Below are 22,556 nucleotides of genomic sequence, written 5' to 3'. Positions count from 1 at the left end.
GATGTAGACTGAAATGAGTTATTTAATGGTTTATACCTATACTGTATATATGCTGTCCTTGTGGTGATAACATTGACACAATTGAAAAGACTCATCTATTCTTTTTGCTCCTACGTATTTTAAAAGTCTATCTTCCCCCACAAAATAGGCTATGATTTTGGATTGCAGTTTGTAAGAACTGGCAACTCTCTTGCTCAGAAAGTTTCCCTGATTCAGTAATTTTTCTTGTCTTTTCTATTTTCTTTGGTGGTTTTTGACCAGAGGTTCTAGTCATTCTCCTATTATGTGCTACAACTGTGCTAAGTGCTGGAGATTCAGACATAATGAAGACAGAGTCTGTATTCTCGAAGTGTTCTTCATTCAGTTCAGTCGCTCAGTCGTGTCTGACTCTTTGCAACCCCATGAATCGCAGCACGCCAGGCCTCCCTGTCCACCACCGACTCCCGGACGAATAAACCCGGAAATCAGTGTGATGAGTGCTGGAGCAGAACCAGTCAGAACAGATAAGATACATACATGAGGAAGCAGGTAATTCAGGGAAAAGCTTCACAGTGTGGGTGCCATTTGGCCTGGGCTCCCCAGGTGGCTCAGACGGTAAAGTATCTGCCTGCATTGTGGGAGACCCAAGTTCAGTCCCTGGGTTGGGAAGATCCCCTGGAGAAGGGAATGGCAACCCACTCCAGTATCCTTGCCTGGAGAATCCCATGAACAGAGGAGCCTGTTGGGTTACTGTCCACGGGATTACAGAGTCGTACATGATTTAGCGACTGACACTTTCACTTTCTTTCACTTTCTGAGGTTGAAGGACTTCCCAGGTGACGCTAGTGGTAAAGAACTCATCTGCCACTGCAGGAGACATAAGAGACACGGATTCAATCCCTAGGTTGGGAAGATCCCCTGGAGGAGGGCATGGCAACCCACTCCAGTATTCTTGCTTAGAGAATCCCATTGACAGGAGCCTGGAGGGTTACTGTCCATAGCATTGCAGAGTCGGACATCACTGAAGCGACTTAGCCAGAGGCAGGCTGAGGGTGAAGCAGTGTTGAACGCATGAAGGTGACAGGGATGGGTATGACTTGCCAAAGAGCAGCATGAGTAGAGGATTGGGAGCTGAGATTGCCCAGTGCTCTGAGAATGGCGGATGAGCTGAGGCAGGTGGAGAGCAGGCTGCCTGATAGACTCCCGAAGAGCTCAGTGTAGAGGGGCTCTATCCAGTCTTGATGCTCTGCTAAGATGGTTATATTTTATTCTGCATCTAGTAAGGAGCCATCAAAGGCTCTCTGGTGATGCTGTAGACCAGCTTATCCTTAGGTGAGCTAAGTATGATGTAGGGGCCCCAAGGAACCCAACTAGAATGATAGGGACTTTTTTTCTTAATGTATATCTATTTTAGAAAATTTGAAGAATATAGAAAAGAGGAAATAAATGAAAAAGTCACCTATAAATCCACTTCCCAGTAATACTCATTTTAAAGATTTTTGTGGATTTCCTCCATATAGTCTTTTCCTATGCATAGAAAATATATGCATTTTACATAAAATTTGTTTTAAAATTTCAAACTACAGTTTTATATGTTTTAAAATTAGCATGATATTTTGAGCTTTTAATTGTTATCATTAATTGTTTTTCTGGAAAATTGGTGTTTTAAAATGCAAAATGTTTGTTTTTAACAGACTTATCATAAAGTGTAAAAATAATCCTCCATTTTTTTGACATTTAACATTTCACTTTCTTGTTGTTAGTTTTCAATATTTGTCTTTAAGAGAGTTTGCTGAACACACCAGTTAGTATTGTTAAAAATAATACATCAGTGATATTGTATAATTTTTCATTGATTCCACTGAAACAAGATAATAAATAAATGTTTGTTCTGAATGGAAATGAGGCATTTGCTTTGATGGTAGTGAGAGTAATTTGAGTTAGACATTAGAAAAGACTTTCTTACTTTAACAGTGGGAGACATATTGTAACCATTGGACTCCTGAACCTATAGTCTCATTTTCTGGATAACTTAAAAGATAAATAGCCAAGACCTAAGTACTTATCTTTCTTACCTGAATTGACTAGGATAGGTAGTATCTTGTATATATATTTATACTTTTGTTATCCTTTTAAATTTTACTTATACATAATTTTGAAATTATAAAATGCGAAATTTGAGAAATTTTAACAGTTACATACTATGTTAGTCCATTCAGGCTACCATAACAAAAATGCCGTAGTCTGAGTGACTTAAACAACAGAAATATATTTGTCACGTTTCTGGAGGCTAGAAAGTCAAGGTGCCAGCAGATTTTGTGTCTGGTGGGAATCCACTTCCTAGTTCATAGATGGCCATCTTTTTGCTATGTCTTCACTTGGTGGAAGAGGGCGAGAACTCTCAGGGGTCTCTTTATAAGGGCACTAATCGCATTCATGAGGCCTCCACCCTCATTACCTAGAAGTGTTAGTCACTCAGTCATGTCTAACTCTGTGTGACTCCATAGACTGTAGCCCGCCAGGCTCCTCAGTCCAGGCAAGAATACTGGCATGGGTTGCCATTTCCTTCTCAAGGGGATCTTCCCAACCTAGGAATTGAACCTGGGTCTCCTGCACTGCAGGCAGCTTCTTTACCATCTGAGCCACCAGGCAAGCCCTCATGACCTTATCCCTTCCCAAAGACCCCATCTCCTAATATCATCACATTGGAGATTATGATTTCAACATGTGAATTTGGGGGGACCACGAACATCCAGTCAATCGCAAATACTTATTGTAACCAGCCAGGTAATACAGAGGTATGTAGAACAGTTAATCTTTTCCCTGTCCAATCTCACCCTTTTGCAATAAATAGCATTAATGATTTGGTGTGTATTTTTTCTCACCTTCCTCAGTACACTTAGAAACACACGGACATTCATGTTCACATATGAAAGGTATTTCTGTTGAGCAGAGTACTGTGTGCTGGATATTTATCCCGAGGGAGCAAAACACCATGCACCAACGCCAGGAGAGAACTTTAAACACTCCTGTCCATTGTATCTTGATATTGGAGTTACTAAGGAAAATACAGCAACACAGTCAAGCACTCGATGGAACAGTGCTTTGCTTACATAGAAGGAGAGAAAGATCAGCTTCATTAGTGTGCCCAGGTCCCTCAGGGCTAGCAAGTCCCCTCCCTCACCCAGGTAGACAAGGGCAATGGATCTTACTTACCCTTCTTTCTACCACCATCAGCAATGGAGAGGAATGATCCCAACCCACCCCTGTGGAGTCTGAAATACTGAAAGCTGGGGTCATTGCCACATGCTTAAGCAGAGCAAAAAAGCACCCACTAAGCCTGAGATAAGGAAAGAGATTCCCTTACGAAGCGATAAACCCCACAGAGGCCATGTGGGCTCTTTATCTCTTGGTATGAAATATCCCAGGCCCAAGGCCCTTTCTTATTCTGCCAGATGGAGGTCCGAAGACCTCATTCTTGAGACTGCCTTTCCCAACAGTTTTTATTCTTCTTCCCAAATGGGTCACAGGCAAACATGACTTGGCAATTTGCTTTAACGCATATAACAACATACAGTGAACCTTCCTCCTGGTCCATGCATGTCGATCCAATTCATTATTTTTAATAACTGAAAAATAGTACTCTGTGTGAGTGTCCTGTGAGTACTCTGTGTGAGGTGCTTGTCTCTGACATTTCTATACTAATGAGCATCCAGGTTTTTTTTTTTTTAGTTTTCTACCGCTGCCAACAATGCTGCTGTAAATATTTAATACCTGTTTTCTTAAGTCTTCCTCTCTTCCATAAGATTGATTCACAGAAGTGGGAGGGCAGGGTCAGAGGGGCTCTCAATCAGCTGTCACAGTCCAGAAGTGAGCGATGCAGAGGAAGACCTGTTTCTCTACAACCTTAGCAGCACAGGCTGTGCGCCCACGTTGGCGTTTTTGCTAATCTCTTAGATGAAAACTCATAGGATTTTTAAATTTTAATTTGCATTTTCCTTCTTACCAGGTGGGTTCTTTACCACTAGTGCCACCTGGGAAGCCCTAAACTTTCCTAGTTCTTGCATATTTTATTTCTGCTAAAGATTTCATGATTCAGAAACACATCTTTCTAGCTCCTTTAGCATTATTTTCCTTCTCAGATTTCAGGAGAACAGAGATTTTCCTCCTGGACATTGTCATTAGCGGCTGTTTGAAATGCTAAAGTTTTAATAAGCGAAACTGGGTAAATGTGAATGTTATTGAACTGATTGTTTAATGTAAAGGGAAGACTGCCTATACCTCTGACCAATGCTTTTTTTATTTTTTTAGAGTTAGTAATGGTATTTAGTTAAGCAGTTATTAAAATATTTAATGTTGTCTAGTTTTCCTTTTGGAAGTAAAACAATTTTGACACTTTTAAGTATACATAGAATGAGCTAATAGCAATCAGATCAGTTCAGTTTAGATGCTCAGTCATGTCAGACTCTGAGACCTCATGGACTGCAGCATGACAGGCTTCCCTGTCCTTCACCAGCTCCCCGAGCTTGCTCAAACTCGTGTTTATCGAGTCCGTGATGCCATCCAACTATCTCAATGCTTTTTAAATGATCAGGCCTTGGAGTCAGACTATGGTACCTGTAGCTGATGGTTTAAGAAGAAAGAGGGGAGAGGAAGGGAGAACCAGAGAAGGGATTTCTTTTTTAAAAAATGAGTGTTAATTTTTGTTGGTGAGTTTGGATCCAGGATAGTTTATTACCCTGGGCTTTTCTTGTAATAGAAAAGAGACCATCTCCCTTCTTGTTCAAAGCAAAAATCTGAGGCTGGGTGTTAAATTTGGAGGATTTATCTTTTGTCAGTTTTGGTTTCTTTTTCCAAATTCCATGAGCGGCAAACTTGAATATGTATGTATGGGGCTGGGAGTTCTGAAATGAGGATGGGGATGCAAAAGAAAAGGATGATTTAAAAGTTTAGATGGTCTACCTAATTGGCGTTTGTCTATACACACTCCCACAATAGTTTTATTTTTCTGCGTCAGTGCAGGAGTTTATTCAGAGAAGGAAGTTCCTAGAGTCTGTTCCACAGGAAGATTAGCTATTTTTGTTTTTCCACAACTATTTGTTTGTTTTTTAGTCACAAATTTGTGGCTGCTGTGTTTTTATGACTGTGTTTCTGGGTTGCTTTGGTCTGCGTTGCAGATTTATCCACCATGCATCTATTTTGTGTGTGTTGAATTGTGCCTTTCAAGACTAGCAAATGATGGTTTGAAATGGGAAACATATTCTAAGTGCCTTAATCTTATACTTGAAACATAGGCCATTGGAGAGCCGAGAAGACTCGCAATAAATATTTTGTATCTTTTCATTGAAAATTGGCTTCATGTTTTTCTCTGTGATTTGGAGTGTGTTCACTTGAAATGCTTGTAAGAAACAGAAGCCATTGGTGTGAATAGGGCCATGTGACCTCAGGTGAGGCATAAAAGCTCAGGTCTGCGTGGCTCACCCTTTGCTTATGATGCATCGTGGTCCCCCGGGAGTGATGTTCAGAAACAGCCCCTGGCAGAACGCGTCTACCACATCAACTGTAAGGAACTTAAGCTTCTCTGTTGCTGGCTTTCATTTCAGAAAATCTAACTAATGTCTTATGCTTGTTCCCTTGACCCACTTTTAAACATTGTTTTTTAAAAAAATTTTTTTCTACAGTATTCACAGTTATCTTTTATCAATATATTCTAGGACTTCTCTGGTGGCTCAGACAGTAAAAGCGTCTGCCTCAATGCGGGAGACCCGGGTTCAATCCCTGGGTCGGGAAGATCCCCTGGAGAAGGAAATGGCAACCCACTCCAGTACTCTTGCCTGGAAAATCCCATGGACAGAGGAGCCTGGTGGGCTGCAGTCCATGGGGTCACAAAGAGTTGGACACGACTGAGTGAACAGTTATCTTTTATCAATATATTCTAAACAACATAAATTAACACTGATGTTGGAAAGTATAATACAACTCTGTCCTGGGTGACAAGAAGAGAACCTTTCTACCACAAATGTTGCTGTTGTTCAGTCGCTCAGTCATGTCTGACTGTCTGCAACCCCATGGACTGCAGCACGTCAGGCTTCCCTGTCCATCCCTGAGTTTGCTCAGACTCATGTCCATTGAGTTGATGATGCCATCCACCATGTAATGCTCTGTCGTCCCCCTCTCCTCCTGCCTTCAATCTTTCCCAGCATCACGGTCTTTTTCAATGATTTGACTCTTCTCATCAGTGGCCAAAGTCCTGAGTATATATCTGTTTTCAGTTTGTGGGGATGTTGGGTAAGATCCTGCTGTCGGTGTTTTCTGTTACCAAATGGAGTTAACTTTCTTGGGTTACCCATCATGTCTTGAGGATCCTAATTCATCTTAATCTTTCTCATTTTACTTACTTGTATCTTTTTCAAGGAAGTAGAAACTTAGAGCTGTTTTATCTGGAATTATAGAGGCATAAACTCAGGCAGAACATTGATAGAATGAAAGCTAGCCTCAGGTTTAACGTAGTTTTTGAAGGGACTAGATGCAGTTACAGAAATGGAGTGCTGGTACCAGGGCAGCTGATACATTGATGTGTGTTGATTGTTACTTCTCTGCCATGTTACTTACCACTTTTGACAATGGCCGTCACACTGGTTGTAAGTCTTGGTCATCTTGTTGTCAACACCACAGAAAGATAGGTGTTCCCCTGACTGAACATCAGATTTAATGTATCAGTCAGTCAGTCAGTTCAGTCCGACTCTTTGCAACCCCACGAATTGCAGCACACCAGGCCTCCCTGTCCATCACCATCTCCTGGAGTTCACTCAGACTCACGTCCATCGAGTACGCGATGCCATCCAGCCATCTCATCCTGGGTTGTCCCTTTCTCCTCCTGCCCCCAATCCCTCCCAGCATCAGAGTCTTTTCCAATGAGTTGACTCTTCGCACGAGGTGGCCAAAGTACTGGAGTTTCAGCTTTAGCATCATTCCTTCCAAAGAAATCCCAGGGTTGATCTCCTTCAGAATGGACTCGTTGGATCTCCTTGCAGTCCAAGGGACTCTCAAGAGTTTTCTCCAACACCACAGTTCAAAAGCATCAATTCTTCAGCGCTCAGCCTTCTTCACAGTCCAACTCTCACATCCGTACATGACCACAGGAAAAACCATAGCCTTGACTAGCCGGACCTTAGTTGGCAAAGTAATGTCTCTGCTTTTGAATTTACTATCTAGGTTGGTCATAACTTTTCTTCCAAGGAGTAAGCGTCTTTTATTTGAATAGCACATATGTAAGATCATGATAGCTAATTAAATTATTCCACAGATATTTATGGAGTACCAAGTATTGAGTGAATAAAGTACTTCAGAATCTAACCGAGGAGAAAGACAGTGAATCATATAGTTAAAATATGGCATAAGTGCTAAACATCTCGATGTCATCGAACTCTCTGTGTCCTTCCCAATGCTTACCAAATAATCCTTTGCTATTCATTTGGTTTCTGAAATAGATATTGTTCTGGGAAAGTAGAGAGCACAGACTTTCCCATTAGAAATTTGATGTACTTGACAATCTCCCAGAAAATCTGTTAGTAAAAGCTATCATCTAAGAGGCTGATTACCACAGTGTGAAATAGTGACATAAACTATCTGGAGCTAAGAAAGACTTCTGATGACAGCTTGGAATCTGACATCACTCAAATATGCAGCCAACCCAGTGATCCCAGCCTGAATGGCCAGCTAGCCTTTCACACTGTACTTAATGCGATGACATTGCCTATAGTTAGCTCAGTAAAATGATGCCACAAAGCCAGCCACTCACATGGGCCTGGGCAGTGGCACTCTAGCCATAGGGTGAACAAGGCCCATCTCTCCTCAAATGCCCACAGTTTTCAGAGCCTTCAGGAGCACTCTGAAGATGTGGGTGGGCTGGGAGCCCAGGGGAGCCTTGGGTAAATGGGGCCCGTTCATGCTATCTGAGATTCCTATCCTGGGAGGTGAGTAAGAGCCCTGGTCAGACTTTAGTCACAGAAATGATCATCTAGGTTTAAGTGCATCCTGGATTGATCTGAGCTCCTTGAAGATAGACTTCCCTTCGGGGCTGCGTAGTGCTTGTGTAAACACTGAAGTGAAGTGAAGTGAAGTGAAGTGAAGTCACTCAGTCATGTCCGACTCTTTGCAACCCCGTGGACTGGAGCCTACCAGGCTCCTCTGTCCATGGGATTCTCCAGGCAGGAGTACTAGACTGGGCTGCCATTTCCTTCTCCAGGGGATCTTCCCAACCCAGGGATCAAACGCGGGACTCCCACCTTGGAGGCAGACGCTTTAACCTCTGAGCCACCAGGGAAGCCACTGGGTGCCATATACTTTCTGCTAACTTTAGTTTTCTGTTGAATTTTGGTGACCTCATCAATACCCAATGCAAAGGTATGTTTTCTTATACAATCAGAAGACAGTCACCTTGTACATATACATGAATGAGAAATGAAAGGAAATGTTTCCATACTTACGTTGATCTGTATCTGTAGTAGCATGTCACTTCCATCTCTAGCCAAAGTTAGATTTTGATCAGTCATAAATTTTTGTTTAGAGATGAATATATTTTAATCAGCATCTAACTATGTGGGCTATCACCTAAATAGCATATTTTTTTTAAAAAGCAGAAAGATGGAGTATAAGAATTTAACTTAGTCTTCTACAACCTCAGAAGCATCTTTAGATAAAATGCTTAGTAAAAAGCATAAAGTTTTCCTTTCCTTTAGTTAGTTGATTAGTAACTCTCAGGCTAAGCATTACAGAGATGACTTGTTTTAGTTACATTATTAAATGACACCAAAGCTTTAGAAAACAATGCTATTAATGTGGTGATTCATGTGTTCTTCATATTTTAAGAAGGACACCAAACTTTTGTAAGACAGTGTCTGAAATGTTTTCTTCATAAACTTGTTTAACTATAACTATAGTAATATATAGTATTGTGTGTTTTACTGCAATTTATAATGCAAATTATAATGTAGCTTATACTCTATATATGCTATTTAGTAGCAATATGTAGAGTAGTTGGGCTTCCTTGGTGGCTCAGCTGGTAAAGAAGCCGCCTGCAATGCGGGACACCTGGATTCTATCCCTGGGTTGGGAAGATCCCCTGGAGAAGGGAACGGCTACCCACTCCAGTATTCTGGCCTGGAGAATTCCGTGGAGTCCATGGGATGGCAAAGAGTTGGACACAACTGAGTGGCTTTCATCTCATGTAGAGTAGTATATGTCATAAAATGTAGAGAAAGCAAAAAAGACAATATTTTAGATTAATTTAAGGCACACAACATGTTAGCTTCTTTTCCTAGTGTTGTTGGCAACTTGGTAGGATTCTCGGAAGAGAAACTGTAGAGGAAGGAGAGAGAGAATTCAGAGAAAGGTGGGGTGGCATGAAAACAGGAATGAATAGAATATGACATAGCATGTGACAACCTGCTGGGTTTTGAATGAAGCATTGGTGGGAAGATCTTAGGCAAGCTAGTTGGAATCATCACTTGTAGACTGCTGTAGATGGTTTTGAATGCTAGTATTAGAATTTTCAAATTTAGAAACAAATCTCAGCCACTTAATGTTTTTTAAACTAGCTTTGACATGATGAGAGTATTGTGTTCAAAATATTAATTTGAGTGTTGTGTAGGTTGAGTGGTGGAGAAAGCCACTGAAAGCAAGGAGATAAAATTTAGCTGAGATTTAAATGCTTATGAGTGTGTAGTGATAAAAGCCTAAATCACAGTAAGCAGTAGGCACAGCAAGCAATATTGGGTTGTAGCAGTGAAACTTCAAAAGGATAGACAAATATGATAGATAATGAAGAGATACGGAAAGGGCATCAAGAAGACTTGATAGGATGTAGAAAACAAGCTTATGGTTATCAAAGGGGAAAGAGGGTGGGGGAAGGATAAAACAGGAGTTTGGGGGTGGGTTGCCATTTCCTTCTCCAGGGGATCTTCCAGACCCAGGGATCGAACCCAGGTCTCCCACATTGCAGGCAGACACTTTAACCTCTGCACCACCAGGGAAGCCCCAGATACAAACTACTGTATATAAAATAGACAGACAACAAGGTCCTACTATATAGCACAGGAAGCTGTAGTCAATATCCCATAAGAAACCTTAATGCAAAAGAATATGAAAAATCTATACATATATATATATAAAACTGAATCACTTTGCTACATACGAGAAACTAAGACATTATAAATCAACTATACGTCAGTGAACAAAAAGAAGAGTTGATAGCTTGGTTTTCTATTCTAGGGTATTGGTTCAATAAGCATTAGTTAAGCAACTCCTATACAAGAGGGTTTGGGAGATGGAAGCCCACCCTGGACTTTTTCCAGTGTTTGATGGTGGTGAGGCTGCATATGTTACAGCTACAGACTATCATAGGTGACAGCTGGGGTTTATGTTTCACCCCTGCTCTCAAAGGCTTGAGATAGGTTACCCCCACCCAGTTCTGTCCTGCCTTAGGGCTCAGGCCTTGGTTTTAGGACATGGCAGTGCAGAGGCCTCGCTGTACTGCTGTTAGCATTTGAGGCCTCTGCTGAGACTACAAGGTGATGCCTAAGAAACGATATTTTGGCTTCTTTGTGGAAGATTTAGTGAATCCTGTGGAAAGGATTCTGATGGATAAATTTGTTTTATAGCTTTAATTTCTACCCTTCTCAAATTAATATGTATTAGGGGCTTTGTTCACTTAAAGATAGTCATAAATCCAACAGGAATGAGATTAGCTCAGTTTGTTTTTCCCTTAGGGAATAAGTGGAGATACTTTGAAGGTTTATGTTAAAAGAATGCCTAAAGCTATTTTTACCAAACATCCTAAAGAAAATGTGATTAAGTAATAAATATTGCAGTCTTAAATTTATTATTTAAAACATGGTTAATTTTCACGGCTTCCCTGGTGGCTCAGAGGTTAAAGCGTCTGCCTGCAGTGTGGGAGACCTGGGTTCGATCCCTGGGTCGGGAAGATCCCCTGGAGAAGGAAAAGGCAACCCACTCCAGTATTCTTGCCTGGAGAATCCCATGGACGGAGGAGCCTGGTAGGCTGCAGTCCATGGAGTCGCAAAGAGTCGGACACAACTGAGCGACTCCTTTCCTTCCTTCCTTCCTTTAAGCTATTTTATTGAACTCTTTTTTTCAAGTCCTTAGGATAGCTGTGTGTTCTTTTTGAAAATATACACTATTCTTCTTTGTTAGGTTAAATTTATTTGTTAATTTCTGAATATTGGTGCAAACACACACATACATGCAAGACTATTTTGCTTTTTAAGAGAAATTCTGTAACTTTTCTGTATTTGCCAGCAATTCAGGATATGATCACTCAACTGAAATCACAGTTTATAGTCATTTTAACTCATAGCTGTCTATACTGTTTCAATCATATACATGAAGCCACAACCTAATCCATTGACTCTTGAGAGTCCCTTGGACAACAAAGAGATCCAACCAGTCCATCCTGAAGGAAATCAACCCTGAATATTCATCAGAAGGACCGATGCTGAAGTTGAAGCTCCAAAACTTTGGCCACCTGATGCAAAGAGCTGACTCATTGGAAAAGACCCCGATGCTGGGAAAAATTGAAGGCAAAGGAGAAGGGGACGACAGCGGATGAGATGGTTGGATGGCATCACCGACTCAATGGACATGAGTTTGAGGAAGCTCAGGGAGATAGTGATGGACAGAGAAGCCTGGCATGCTACAGTTCATGGGGTCGCAAAGAGTCGGACATGACTGAGCAACTGAACAACAACAGGAATCCACTGGAGCACTTGACAAGGATGCATTAAAAGTATATTGATGCCAGTGGCTAATTTCATTTCAAGACTAGAGGGGAGATGTTTTAATCCAGAGCTCACTCTTGATGTGTTTGCCAACATTTTGTTGGAGAAGGAAATGGCGACCCACTCCAGTATCCTTGCCTGGAAAATCTCATGGACAGAGGAACCTGGTGGATTGCAGTCCATGGGGTCGCAAAGAGTCGGGCACAACTGAGCGACTAACACACACACACATTCTTCAAATGGTTGTGAGATATAGAAGGGTTAGAAGTCAGACTAGCCTAAATTAGAGCCCAACGACTTGTGACTGATCCAGACTCCAAACCCAGGTCCTATGAGTAAGAGACCCCATTAGCAATGGCTGAGACCAGCCCACAATGACTTCTCAGTTGGATCTGGTTCAGTTGTCATTCAGCCCCATATGTGGGACTGGCCCATCTGAGTCATTGCCGGCCAGTGGTGGATACAATGAAAGCAGGAAGATGCTAGCATTGGACAAGTATTTAGACACCTACCTGCTTCCCCAGGATGTCACCTCTCCAGTGCAGAAGCACGAATCCTGCAGTAGAGTCAGACCTGTGGATATTTGTTAGTTTTATTAAAACAGATCTGTATATTTTGCTGCATGTACTAAATGAAAGGAAATCAACCCCAAATATTCATTAGAAGGACTGATGCTGAAGCCCCAATACTTTTATCATCTGATGTGAAGAGCTGACTCATTGGAAAAGACCCTGATGCTGGGAAGGATTGAAGGAAGGAGGAGAAGGGGACAACAGAGGATTCGATGATTAGATGGCGTCACTGACTCAATGGACATGAGTTTGAGCAAGCTCTGGGAGTTGGTGAAGAACAGGGAAGCCTGGCGTGCTGTAGTCCATGGGTCTGCAAAGAGCTGGACATGACTGAGTGACTTAACAACAACTAAATGAAAGTAAAATGGCCATCTTTGCATACAAAGTACTCCACGGCAGGGCCACAAGATTTATTCCCACTACATCTTGGTGTACATACATGTGCTCCATTTTGTTTTTTAAACCTATCCCTGATCTATTCCTGTATCCCTACCACCCTTGGGCTTTGGATAGTGTGGAAGAAAAAGTGGTTTAGTCCATTCCAGTACAATCATTTTTAAAGCCCTTTTAAGTAATACTCAATTCCTCAGTAAAATTACCCTCGAGCTCAGGATTCTCCTTTTTTAGCTGCCCTTTCCCTTGGCCCAGCTAAGGAGGTGGCTAGTGTATGGAAGCAGGAAGGGCCCATGTAGCGCCTTGTATTCTGCTCTGGCTCTTTGGGCAGCTGGGACCATGACGTCTTCTGCTGCTGCTGTTTCCTGCAGATATTGCTTAGGATCTTGTCTTCCTCACCTGAGTTTGGGCCCAGTAGCCCTTCCAGGCTGATTCAGCCTCACCTTGGCACTCACTGGCATCAGATCTCTCCACCTTCTCCATCCAGACCTCTGGCCAGAGCCGGGACCCTCCACTCCTGCTGCAGGACCCCCACCCCCGGCCAAGGTGGCAAGTTTCTCCCTAAGTATGACGGGTATTCTGGATCCCATGCGTGGTTACCTGATGCAGAAGATTGAATTAGCAAACTAAACACCAGGGGTCAATCTGCCCCACCTCCCAGCTCCTGCCCAGTTTACCTAGATGTGGCTGTGTTCCAGCTTGGTATGGGACGATCTGAAAGATTTTTTTTTTTTTTCCTAGACACCTCACCCCAGAATAAAAGGAAAGTGGAGGCAGTCTTCCTGTATCAGTCAAGGACCAGGAAAGAACTCAATGGATGGCATGCTCAAAAAAGGTGCCTGATTCTAAAGGGTTTAATGAAGGAATTACTAGAAAGATAGGAAGGATTGAGGGAAATGAACGGGGATGTTGTAGTTCTTCAGAATGACAGCAGCAGGAAATCAGTACAGTCCCTAAGCTGGAGGAGAGGTCAGGGTTCTAGGAACTAGATGAGAGCTGAGCTGTAGAAGAAAACCGCCAGACAAGAGCTGTGGTCTTCGGTGGTGAGAAGCTGATTCAGTGTTTTGATATACTGAGCCAACTCACTGGAAGAGACCCTGATGCTGGGGAAGATTGGGAGCAGCAGGAGAAGGGGACAGCAGAGGATGTGGTGGTTGGATGGCATCACCGACCCAATGGACATGAGTTTGAGGAAACTCAGGGAGACGGTGAAGGACAGGGAAGCCTGGCGTGCTGCAGTCCATGGGGTCACACAGAGTCAGGCACGACTGAGTGACTAAACAACAAATATTCCATTTAAAGTTATTATAAAAATATTGGCTGTGCTTTACAACATATTCTTGTATCTTGTTTCATATAGTGGTTTGTCTCTCCTAATCCTCTACCCCTATGTTTTCCCTTGCCGATCCTTCTTCCCACTGGTAACCACCAGTTTGTTCTTTATATTTGTGAGGCTGTTTCTGTTTTATTTATTTATTTTTTTAGAGTCCACATAGAAATGATAACAAACAGTATTTGTCTTTCTCTGTCTAACTTATTTCACTAGCATAATACCCTCTAGGTCCATCCACATTGTTGCAATGTCTTCTTTATTTTTTCATCTGTTGATGGACACTTAGACTGCATCCATATCTTTGTAATAAATAATTATGCTGTGAATATGGGGGTACATATATCTTTTCAAATCAGTGCTTTTGTTTTCTTTGAGTAAACACACATAAGTGAAATTGATGGATCATACAGTAAGTTCTATGTTTGGCTTTTTGAAGAACCTTCATACTGGCTTTCCATAATAGCTGCATCAATTTACATTCCCACTAACAGTGCACAAAGATTCCCTTTTCTCCTCATCAGCATTTGTTATTTGTGGTCTATTTGACAATAGCCATTCTGGTGTTGGTGATACGAGGGATGAGGTAATACCTCATTCTTAATCTTATCCTTCCTTTCTGTCATGATTTGCCCTTTGGAACAACAGACTGGTTCCACATAGGAAAAGGAGTGCATCAAGCTGTATATTGTCACCCTGCTTATTTAACTTCTATGCAGAGTACATCATGAGAAATGCTGGACTGGAAGAAACACAAGCTGGAATCAAGATTGCCAGGAGAAATATCAATCACCTCGGATAAGCAGATGACACCACCCTTATGGCAGAAAGTGAAGACGAGCTAAAAAGCGTCTTGATGAAAGTGAAAGAAGAGAGCAAAAAAGTTGGCTTAAAGCTCAACATTCAGAAAATGAAGATTATGGCATCCGGTCCCATCACTTCATGGGAAATAGATGGGGAAATAGTGGAAACAGTGTCAGACTTTATTTTGGGGGGCTCCAAAATCACTGCAGATGGTGACTGCAGCCATGAAATTAAAAGACGCTTACTCCTTGGAAGAAAAGTTATGACCAACCTAGATAGTATATTCAAAAGCAGAGACATTACTTTGCTGACTAAGGTCCAGCTAGTCAAGGGTATGGTTTTTCCTGTGGTCATGTATGGATGTGAGAGTTGGACTGTGAAAAAAGCTGAGCACCGAAGAATTGATGCTTTTGAGCTGTGGTGTTGGAGAAGACTCTTGAGAGTCCCTTGGACTTGCAAGGAGATCCAACCAGTCCATTCTGAAGGAGATCAACCCTGGGATTTCTTTGGAAGGAATGATGCTAAAGCTGAAACTCCAGTATTTTGGCTACCTCATGCGAAGAGTTGACTCATTGGAAAACACTCTGATGCTGGGAGGGATTAGGGGCAGGAGGAGAAGGGGACAACCGAGGATGAGATGGCTGGATGGCATCACGGACTCGATGGAAGTGAGTCTGAGTAAACTCCAGGAGATGGTGTTGGACAGGGAGGCCTGGCGTGCTGCGATTCATGGGGTTGCAAAGAGTCGGACACGACTGAGCGACTGAACTGAACTGAACTGAAGAAATCCTTTCTTACCTAGAGGTCCATAAATATGAAGTCCCATGTTGTCTTCTAAAATATTTATAGTTTAATATTGGTAAATGGTGTGAAGTTATCCCATTTTATTTTTTTAATATGGGTAACAAGTTGTTCCAGTAGAATTTATTGTATGGCCTCCCTTTATCCAGAGATGTACAAATGCCAGTGCTGTTGTAATTCATGTCATAAATAAAGCTTCCCTATATGTGTGTGCCTGCGTCCTATGCCCCTAGAGAACAGTGCATTTGCGTTGACCAGATGCTGATGAACTCCATAGGGAACCTCTTTATTTTTTTGCTAATAAGGCATTTTTCTCACATGACAAGTCCGAAGTCCCTCGACAGTCTGTGGCACAATGATGTCACCAAGAACCCAGGCACTTCCCACGCCCCTTACCAAGAGTCTGTGTGGTCATGATGTTTCCTCACTGCTGCAGCTGTTCTAGGCTCCATATCTGTATATTTCCATTACCAAAGTCGAAAAGAGTTTTATTTAATACCTCTTATCTCAAGGTTTGTTTGTAGTGATGCTTCCAGTGGATGTGATGGAATTCCAGTTGAGTTATTTCAAATCCTAAGAGATGATGCTGTTAAAGTGCTGCACTCAATGTGTCAGCAATTTAGAAAACTCAGCAGTGGCCACAGGACTGGAAAAGGTCAGTTTTCATTCTAATCCCAAAGAAAGGCAATGCCAAAGAATTTTCAAACAACTGCACTATTGCACTCATCTCACAATGCTAGCAAAGTAATGCTCAAAATTCTCCAAGCCAGGCTTCAACAGTATGTGAACCGTGAATTTCCAGATGTTCAAGCTGGTTTTAGAAAAGGCAGAGGAACCAGAGATCAAATTGCCAACATCTGTCTGATCATCGAAAAAGCAAGAGAGTACCAGAAAAGCATCTATTTCTGCCTTATTGACTATGCCAAAGCCTTTGACTGTGTGGATCACAAGAAACTGTGGAAAATTCTGAAAGAGATGGGAATACCAGACCACCTTATCTGCCTCCTCAGAAACCTGTATGCAGGTCAAGAAGCAACAGTTAGAACCAGACATGGAACAGACTGGTTCCAAATCTGGAAAGAAGTAAGTCAAGGCTGTATTGTCACTCTATTTATTTAACTTATATGCAGAGTACATCACATGAAATGCCAGGCTGGATGAAGCACAAGCTGGAATCAAGATTTTTGGGAGAAATATCAATAACCTCAGATATGCAGATGACACCACCCTTATGGCAGAAAGTGAAGAAGAACTAAAGAGCCTCTTAATGAAATTGAAAGAGGAGAGTGAAAAGTTGGCTTAAAACTCAACATTCAGAAAACTAAGATCATGGCATCTGGTCCCATTACTTCATGGCAAATAGATGGGGAAACAATGCAAACAGTGAGAGCCTCACTTTATTTTTTGGGCTCCAAAATCATTGCAGAAAGTGACTACAGCCATGAAATTAAAAGATGCTTGCTCCTTGGAAGAAAAGCTATGACCAACCTAGACAGCATATTAAGAAGCAGACTTTACTTTGCCAACAAAAGTCCATTTAGTCAGTGGTTTTACCAGTAGTCATGTATGGATGTGAGAGTTGGACTATAAAGAAAGCTGAGTGATGAAGAGTTGATGCTTTTGAACTGTGGTGTTGGAGAAGACTCTTGAGAGTCCCTTGGACTACAAGGAGATCCAACCAGTTCATCCTAAAGGAAATCAGTCCTGAGTATCCATTGGAACGACTGATGCTGAAGCTGAAACTCCAATACTTTGGCCACCTGATGGGAAGAACTGCCTCATCGGAAAAGACCCTGATGCTGGGAAAGATTGAAGGCAGGAGGAGAAGGTGACGACAGAAGGTGAAATGGTTGAATGGCATCTCCAACTAGATGGACATGAGTTTGAGCAAGCTCCGGGAGTTGGTGATGGACAGGGAAGCCTGGCATGCTGCAGTCCACGGAGTCTCAAAGCGTTGGACATGACTAAGGACTGAATTGAACTGAACTGATCTCAAGGTTTTTTGGGACCACCTCAGGATGTCGTGAATTCTTAGGGGAGGCTCTGTTGGTCTGTCCTTTCTGTGCTGAGGGTCAAGGCAGGTGATCTGCCTTGTAGATCCCTGTGGGGAGGAAGGGTATCTATTTCCAGTTCACCTTACTCTTAGGGTGTTGCCCTGTGGGGTGGCAGATTTATGGAGGGGTCTCTTCATAAAATCCTCTCCCTCAATAGTCCTGGGCTTTGTTCCCAGTCCTCTGCATCCCATGGGACAGTGAAAACCGAGGCTGGGATTCATCTCGGTGGCAAATGCAGAACTAATGAAACCTTGTTTATACCTATAGCTTCCCACTTTCACTTAACTTTGGGCTGTTCTTAGTATTCTTCACTTTCTTGGCAGCTCATTACACATTTAGAATGATTTTCTTCCGAATTTTTAGTTGTTTTTCAGAGAGAGGGTCAATCAGAGTATCTAGTCCTTCAGACTGTGGAACTAGAATTTGGCTAAATTCATTCTTTAAATGACAGCATATTTTACCAATCTTGCCTAAAGGTTTGTTGGAGACCGAACCACTGCAAGGAAGAGATGAAGATGCAATAGCCAGTGCTGACTCCCCTAGCACGCTCTCCGAGGAAGAAAAAGAAGAGTTAAAGGCAGAACTAGTTCAGGTATGCTCAGTGATCTTCTGGTTGCTATGCCTGTCTCCGGATTCTCAGAATTATTGTTAGTCTGATGTTGGGTTGACCAAAAAGTTTGAGTTTTTCCGTAAGGTTTTAAGAAATGGAGGTCCATGTATATGGACCAATATATTGGAACATTTATATGGTCCAATAAAAGGTCCATAGTACAGTTATGTTGCCTTTCATTTAATAAGATTGAATAGGTGTTGAATTGTAAGATAATTCATTTTCTATGGTATTTTGTAATGCTAATGGTCCATTACCCAATGGTGACCGTAGGAAAACAAATGGTCTTGATGCTCAAGCAACAATAAATAGCTGTAAACATGCACCTCATATTTAGTATCACAATGCTTAAACCTGATGGGATTCCTTCAAGACCTCAGTTAAGGTGCCAGCTACCTTTCAAGAGCAGTTGTTGTGTTTGGTCAGCAGCCTAGCTCAACAACCACCTGGAAATGATTTATTTTTATAACGACAAGTCAGTCGTGGAAGCAACTGGATTTATTAAATTGATGTGCTCTTTTTCAGAATAGAACTCTGTGGGTGGAGAGGGAACTGTGATGACTTTAGGCTTCGTTAGATCTTGTGTAGTGCTCCCAGCATCTGGTTCTAGATTCAGGGAGGCTGCCTGGCTTGTCGTGAAGACAACTCTTAGTTCAAGCCATTTGTCTGTATCGCCCACTAGCCCCTCAACACTTTGCTAAGGAGCGTTTACATTGTAAGAGGAAAGGGCAGGAGAAGGGGAGCTTCTTAAGCAGAAGCAGCAATAGGGCGAGAAGGAAGGGGCCAGGGTTCCTCCCCATTTTGAATCCCTGGCTCAGAGGACAGAAAGCCCCTGGTCCAGTGGCAAGCAGGGCTCCACCTTCCTGCTTTGGCCTCTTCTACTGGTTTAAATTAAGCTTCACCTTACCCTCACCCCACTTCATTCATCCCAGACTCTCCAAGCTCTAAGGTTCTGATGGTGAGTGTTCATGATAGCTCTTAATAAGACTGAAGGCATTTCAGGTGCTTTCACAAGACACACCCTAAAATCACTTCATGCTCAAGTAAAAGAGCAGCTTGTTCTTCTAGTGCAGCAGAGATTATTTTAGTAAGGACAGTGCCTCAGATCAAATGGCCTAGTTCTTTAGCTGGGTCTGTCTGTGGCCACTGATCCAGAACCACCTTGTTGACTTCACATTGGCCACACCTGCCAGGGTTCATGGACCAGTCAGCCTTGACAGGGAACGTCCTAGCTCCACATTTTCTTAAGGCCTGGAATCCTGGATCATGACTTGTTTGTGTCAGTTTTGGTGTCCAAAAGTTATATTCTACAGACCGGTGTTAGCTAACTGATTCTAAGCTAAAATTTAACTCCTTCACAGCTGCCGTCCAAGTTTAAGTTCATACACAACCTCTGTAACAGACCAAGTTTTATAAAATGACTTGATTTTTCTTTCGGCAATTACTGATAGACAGATAGGTAGATGGACAGATGGATGGATACACATATACATACACCTATATTTTATGCGGCTGCATTCTATATTTTCTAAACTTTCAACAATGGTCGTGTATTGCTTTGATAATCGAGAAGCAGTAAGCCTTGGTTCTCAATGGTTGCCCCCATGAATATAAAAACCCAAAGTTTCCACACATTTTTGTCTCATTTGGCCACATTAACGATCCTCCAGGGTGTCTCACTCCTAAGACTTTTTGAGCCTGACTTCTGAAAGTAACATCAGACTCCCTGTTACTTGTTCATGTTATCAGGATTGATGCTTTATCCCTTAGGATGCATTAGCCTCCATGCTTCCTGTCTCTCATTTCTGGATTCCTCAGGGGTGAAGAAGCATTGCGTCTTGCTAAAGGTGGCAGTGTGACTTCTGGGGACACTGGGCACAGCGCTTTGCTCATGCGCAGCAAAAAGCAAAGGAAGTTATCTGCTATTTTTCCTTTTCACATTCCCATTTCTTCTCCCTCTACCACAGGCCACCAATGCTTTATGCTCACTCTTTTCTTAAACCCGCTTTTTCTGCCCTTACACAGTGCCTGCCCTTCGCACACACACACAAATTAGGTTCTTTCAGACCACACATGCATTCAGATGACCTCAGATGCTAGGGTTTAACTGTATCAAGGACATCTCAGCAGTCTCACGGCTGGCCCTATGAAGAACTGAGACGTCTTGTAAACAGCTCAGCGTATCTACTTCAGTTCTCCACAGATATTCTTCCAGGACCCCTGCTCACAAGCAGCTCCTCTCTGTTTGAGGGAAGATCCCACTGGGTCTGTTAGCCACGTGGGTGGACACCTCACAGATCAGCCTGTTAGATTGTTTTCGAGTCAGGCAATCAGTTGTGGCCATGATCCAAGGCAAGAGCTTTGCGTAGGAGGACGTCTTCTGTCTGACTGCTTTGCATAAAGGGGTCGCAGGGTATGCCGGGCACCCGGTCTCCCCTTCTGTACACTGCCCTCCCTCGGATTCTCCCGCTGCCTGCTAGCTGTGCTGGACCCACCCTGCTGCGTTCCCCCCGCACCCTGCTCTGCTTTCACCTTACGCTTTTTTGTAGCCCATATTCCCAGGAGGACACCTTTAGACTTCAGGGTGAATCTGTAACTGCATTCACTCACACAACCAGCATATTGTTCTGTTTACCAAGGGCTGGCTACAGGAAGATCTGTCCTTGAGGAGAGAGACGTAAGCAAATACTGTCCAAGAGGCTACTACATCTTAGACGGAAATCTGCATTTTAAAAGAGGAATCTGTTCAGTCTTGAGTTTGTTATTGTGGTCATGCAATACGTGTGTTTTTAAAAGTTCCTTCAGCTTTCCTCTGCTGCCACTAAGGTGCTTGGTCCTTCTGAGGAAGTGAAGGCCGTTTTGGGGTGAGGCTGTCACTTCATCCGGCAACTAGCACTGTGCCTGGCAGCCCCCTCCTAGCTAACTCGCCTGCACCCTGGCCTCCATCTCGGAGCTCGCCTGCATCCACTCGGCCCTCATTCTGCACGACAAGGAGGTGACGGTCCGGAGGATAAGATCAATGCCTTCATTAATGCAGCTGGTGTACATGTGTTCACTGATCCATGTCAATATATGGCAAAAGCCACTACAATATTGTAAAGTAATTAGCCTCCAATTAAAATAAATTAATTAATTAAAAAGAAAAAAAAAGCAGCTGGTGTAAATGTTGAGCCTTTCTGGCCAGGCTTGTTTGCAAAGGCGTTGGCCAGTGCAACATCGGGGGCCTCCTCCGGGGCTGGCGGACCTGCCCTGGCCACCACTGCTGCCCCAGCTGGAGAAGAAAGCAGAAGCAAAGACAGTAGAATCTGAAGAGTTTGATGATGACATGGGCCCTGGTCTTTTTTCACTAAACCTCTTTAGTAACACATTCAATAAAAAGCTGAGCTCTAAAAAAAGAAAAAAAGTTCCTTCAACGCGACACCAGTATCACTTCTGACCTGATGCCGTGGTTTGTATATACATGGAAGGTGTGCAGTTAAGATTTCTAATGAACTTGACTCATAGCACCAACAAATATATGTATTTGTAAATTCTAGAAGTAGAATATGGGTTTTCTTTAAACAAATCTGGTCCATATATAAAGAAATACTATTTGTTTTAAGCATTTGTTCTCATTAGTCCTCTTACCAGCTGCTCCTAACATCTTTTCTGAGGTCTTTATGCATCTATTCTGTGGGGTTTTTTTTCCCTAACTCTCTTTTTAAATAAACTTGCTCATTAGTTCTGTGCTACTAACATCCCACTCACACTTTCATTTCACTAAGCTGCATTTGATGCTCAGTATTCTATAATGTGGCTTGGTTTTTGAAAAGGATGAAGTGTTGGCATTATAACTGTAAATTGGTGATTATATAATAATCAAGTACTGCCAATGTCGCCTAGATAAAATGACTCAAGAAAAATAAGTATTAATAAGAGTAGGAAAATTACCAGACAGCATTACTAAGTAGACAAGCCTCTTTTGGCTGTTCCTTCTTGGCGTGTGGTTTCCCAAGGAAAGCACACAGTGCCCTCAAGCCACCTGTCTCAGGCTGGCAAATAAGTGTCCTGGGCTCTTCCTTCCTCTCCCAGTTTTTTCCTTCAAGTATTTATTTCCTTCTGAACTGAACTGGTGAACAACTAAAGCCTGCATAACCAATAGTGTCTTACTGTAGCACCCCTCTGTGTTAATTGGGGTTCTCCAGAGACATAGAACCAATAGGATGTATATAGAAA

The 22,556-nt window shown here is 42.5% G+C and overlaps 1 protein-coding gene across 1 annotated transcript in view; it reads left to right on the top strand.

Annotated features, from left to right (window-relative positions):
• TPD52L1 (TPD52 like 1) overlaps positions 1 to 22,556 on the top strand; it is a 69,052-nt gene that overhangs the window by 18,130 nt on the left and 28,366 nt on the right. The window contains exon 4 of the mRNA XM_068985523.1: positions 18,208 to 18,323. Coding sequence (XP_068841624.1) covers positions 18,208 to 18,323 — 116 coding nt within the window. The remainder of the gene's footprint in view (positions 1 to 18,207; positions 18,324 to 22,556) is intronic.

The sequence above is a fragment of the Capricornis sumatraensis genome, chromosome 13, assembly GCF_032405125.1.
Source record: "Capricornis sumatraensis isolate serow.1 chromosome 13, serow.2, whole genome shotgun sequence".
Classification (NCBI taxonomy): Eukaryota; Metazoa; Chordata; class Mammalia; order Artiodactyla; family Bovidae; genus Capricornis; species Capricornis sumatraensis.
This window is presented reverse-complemented; position numbering and strand designations above follow the sequence as displayed.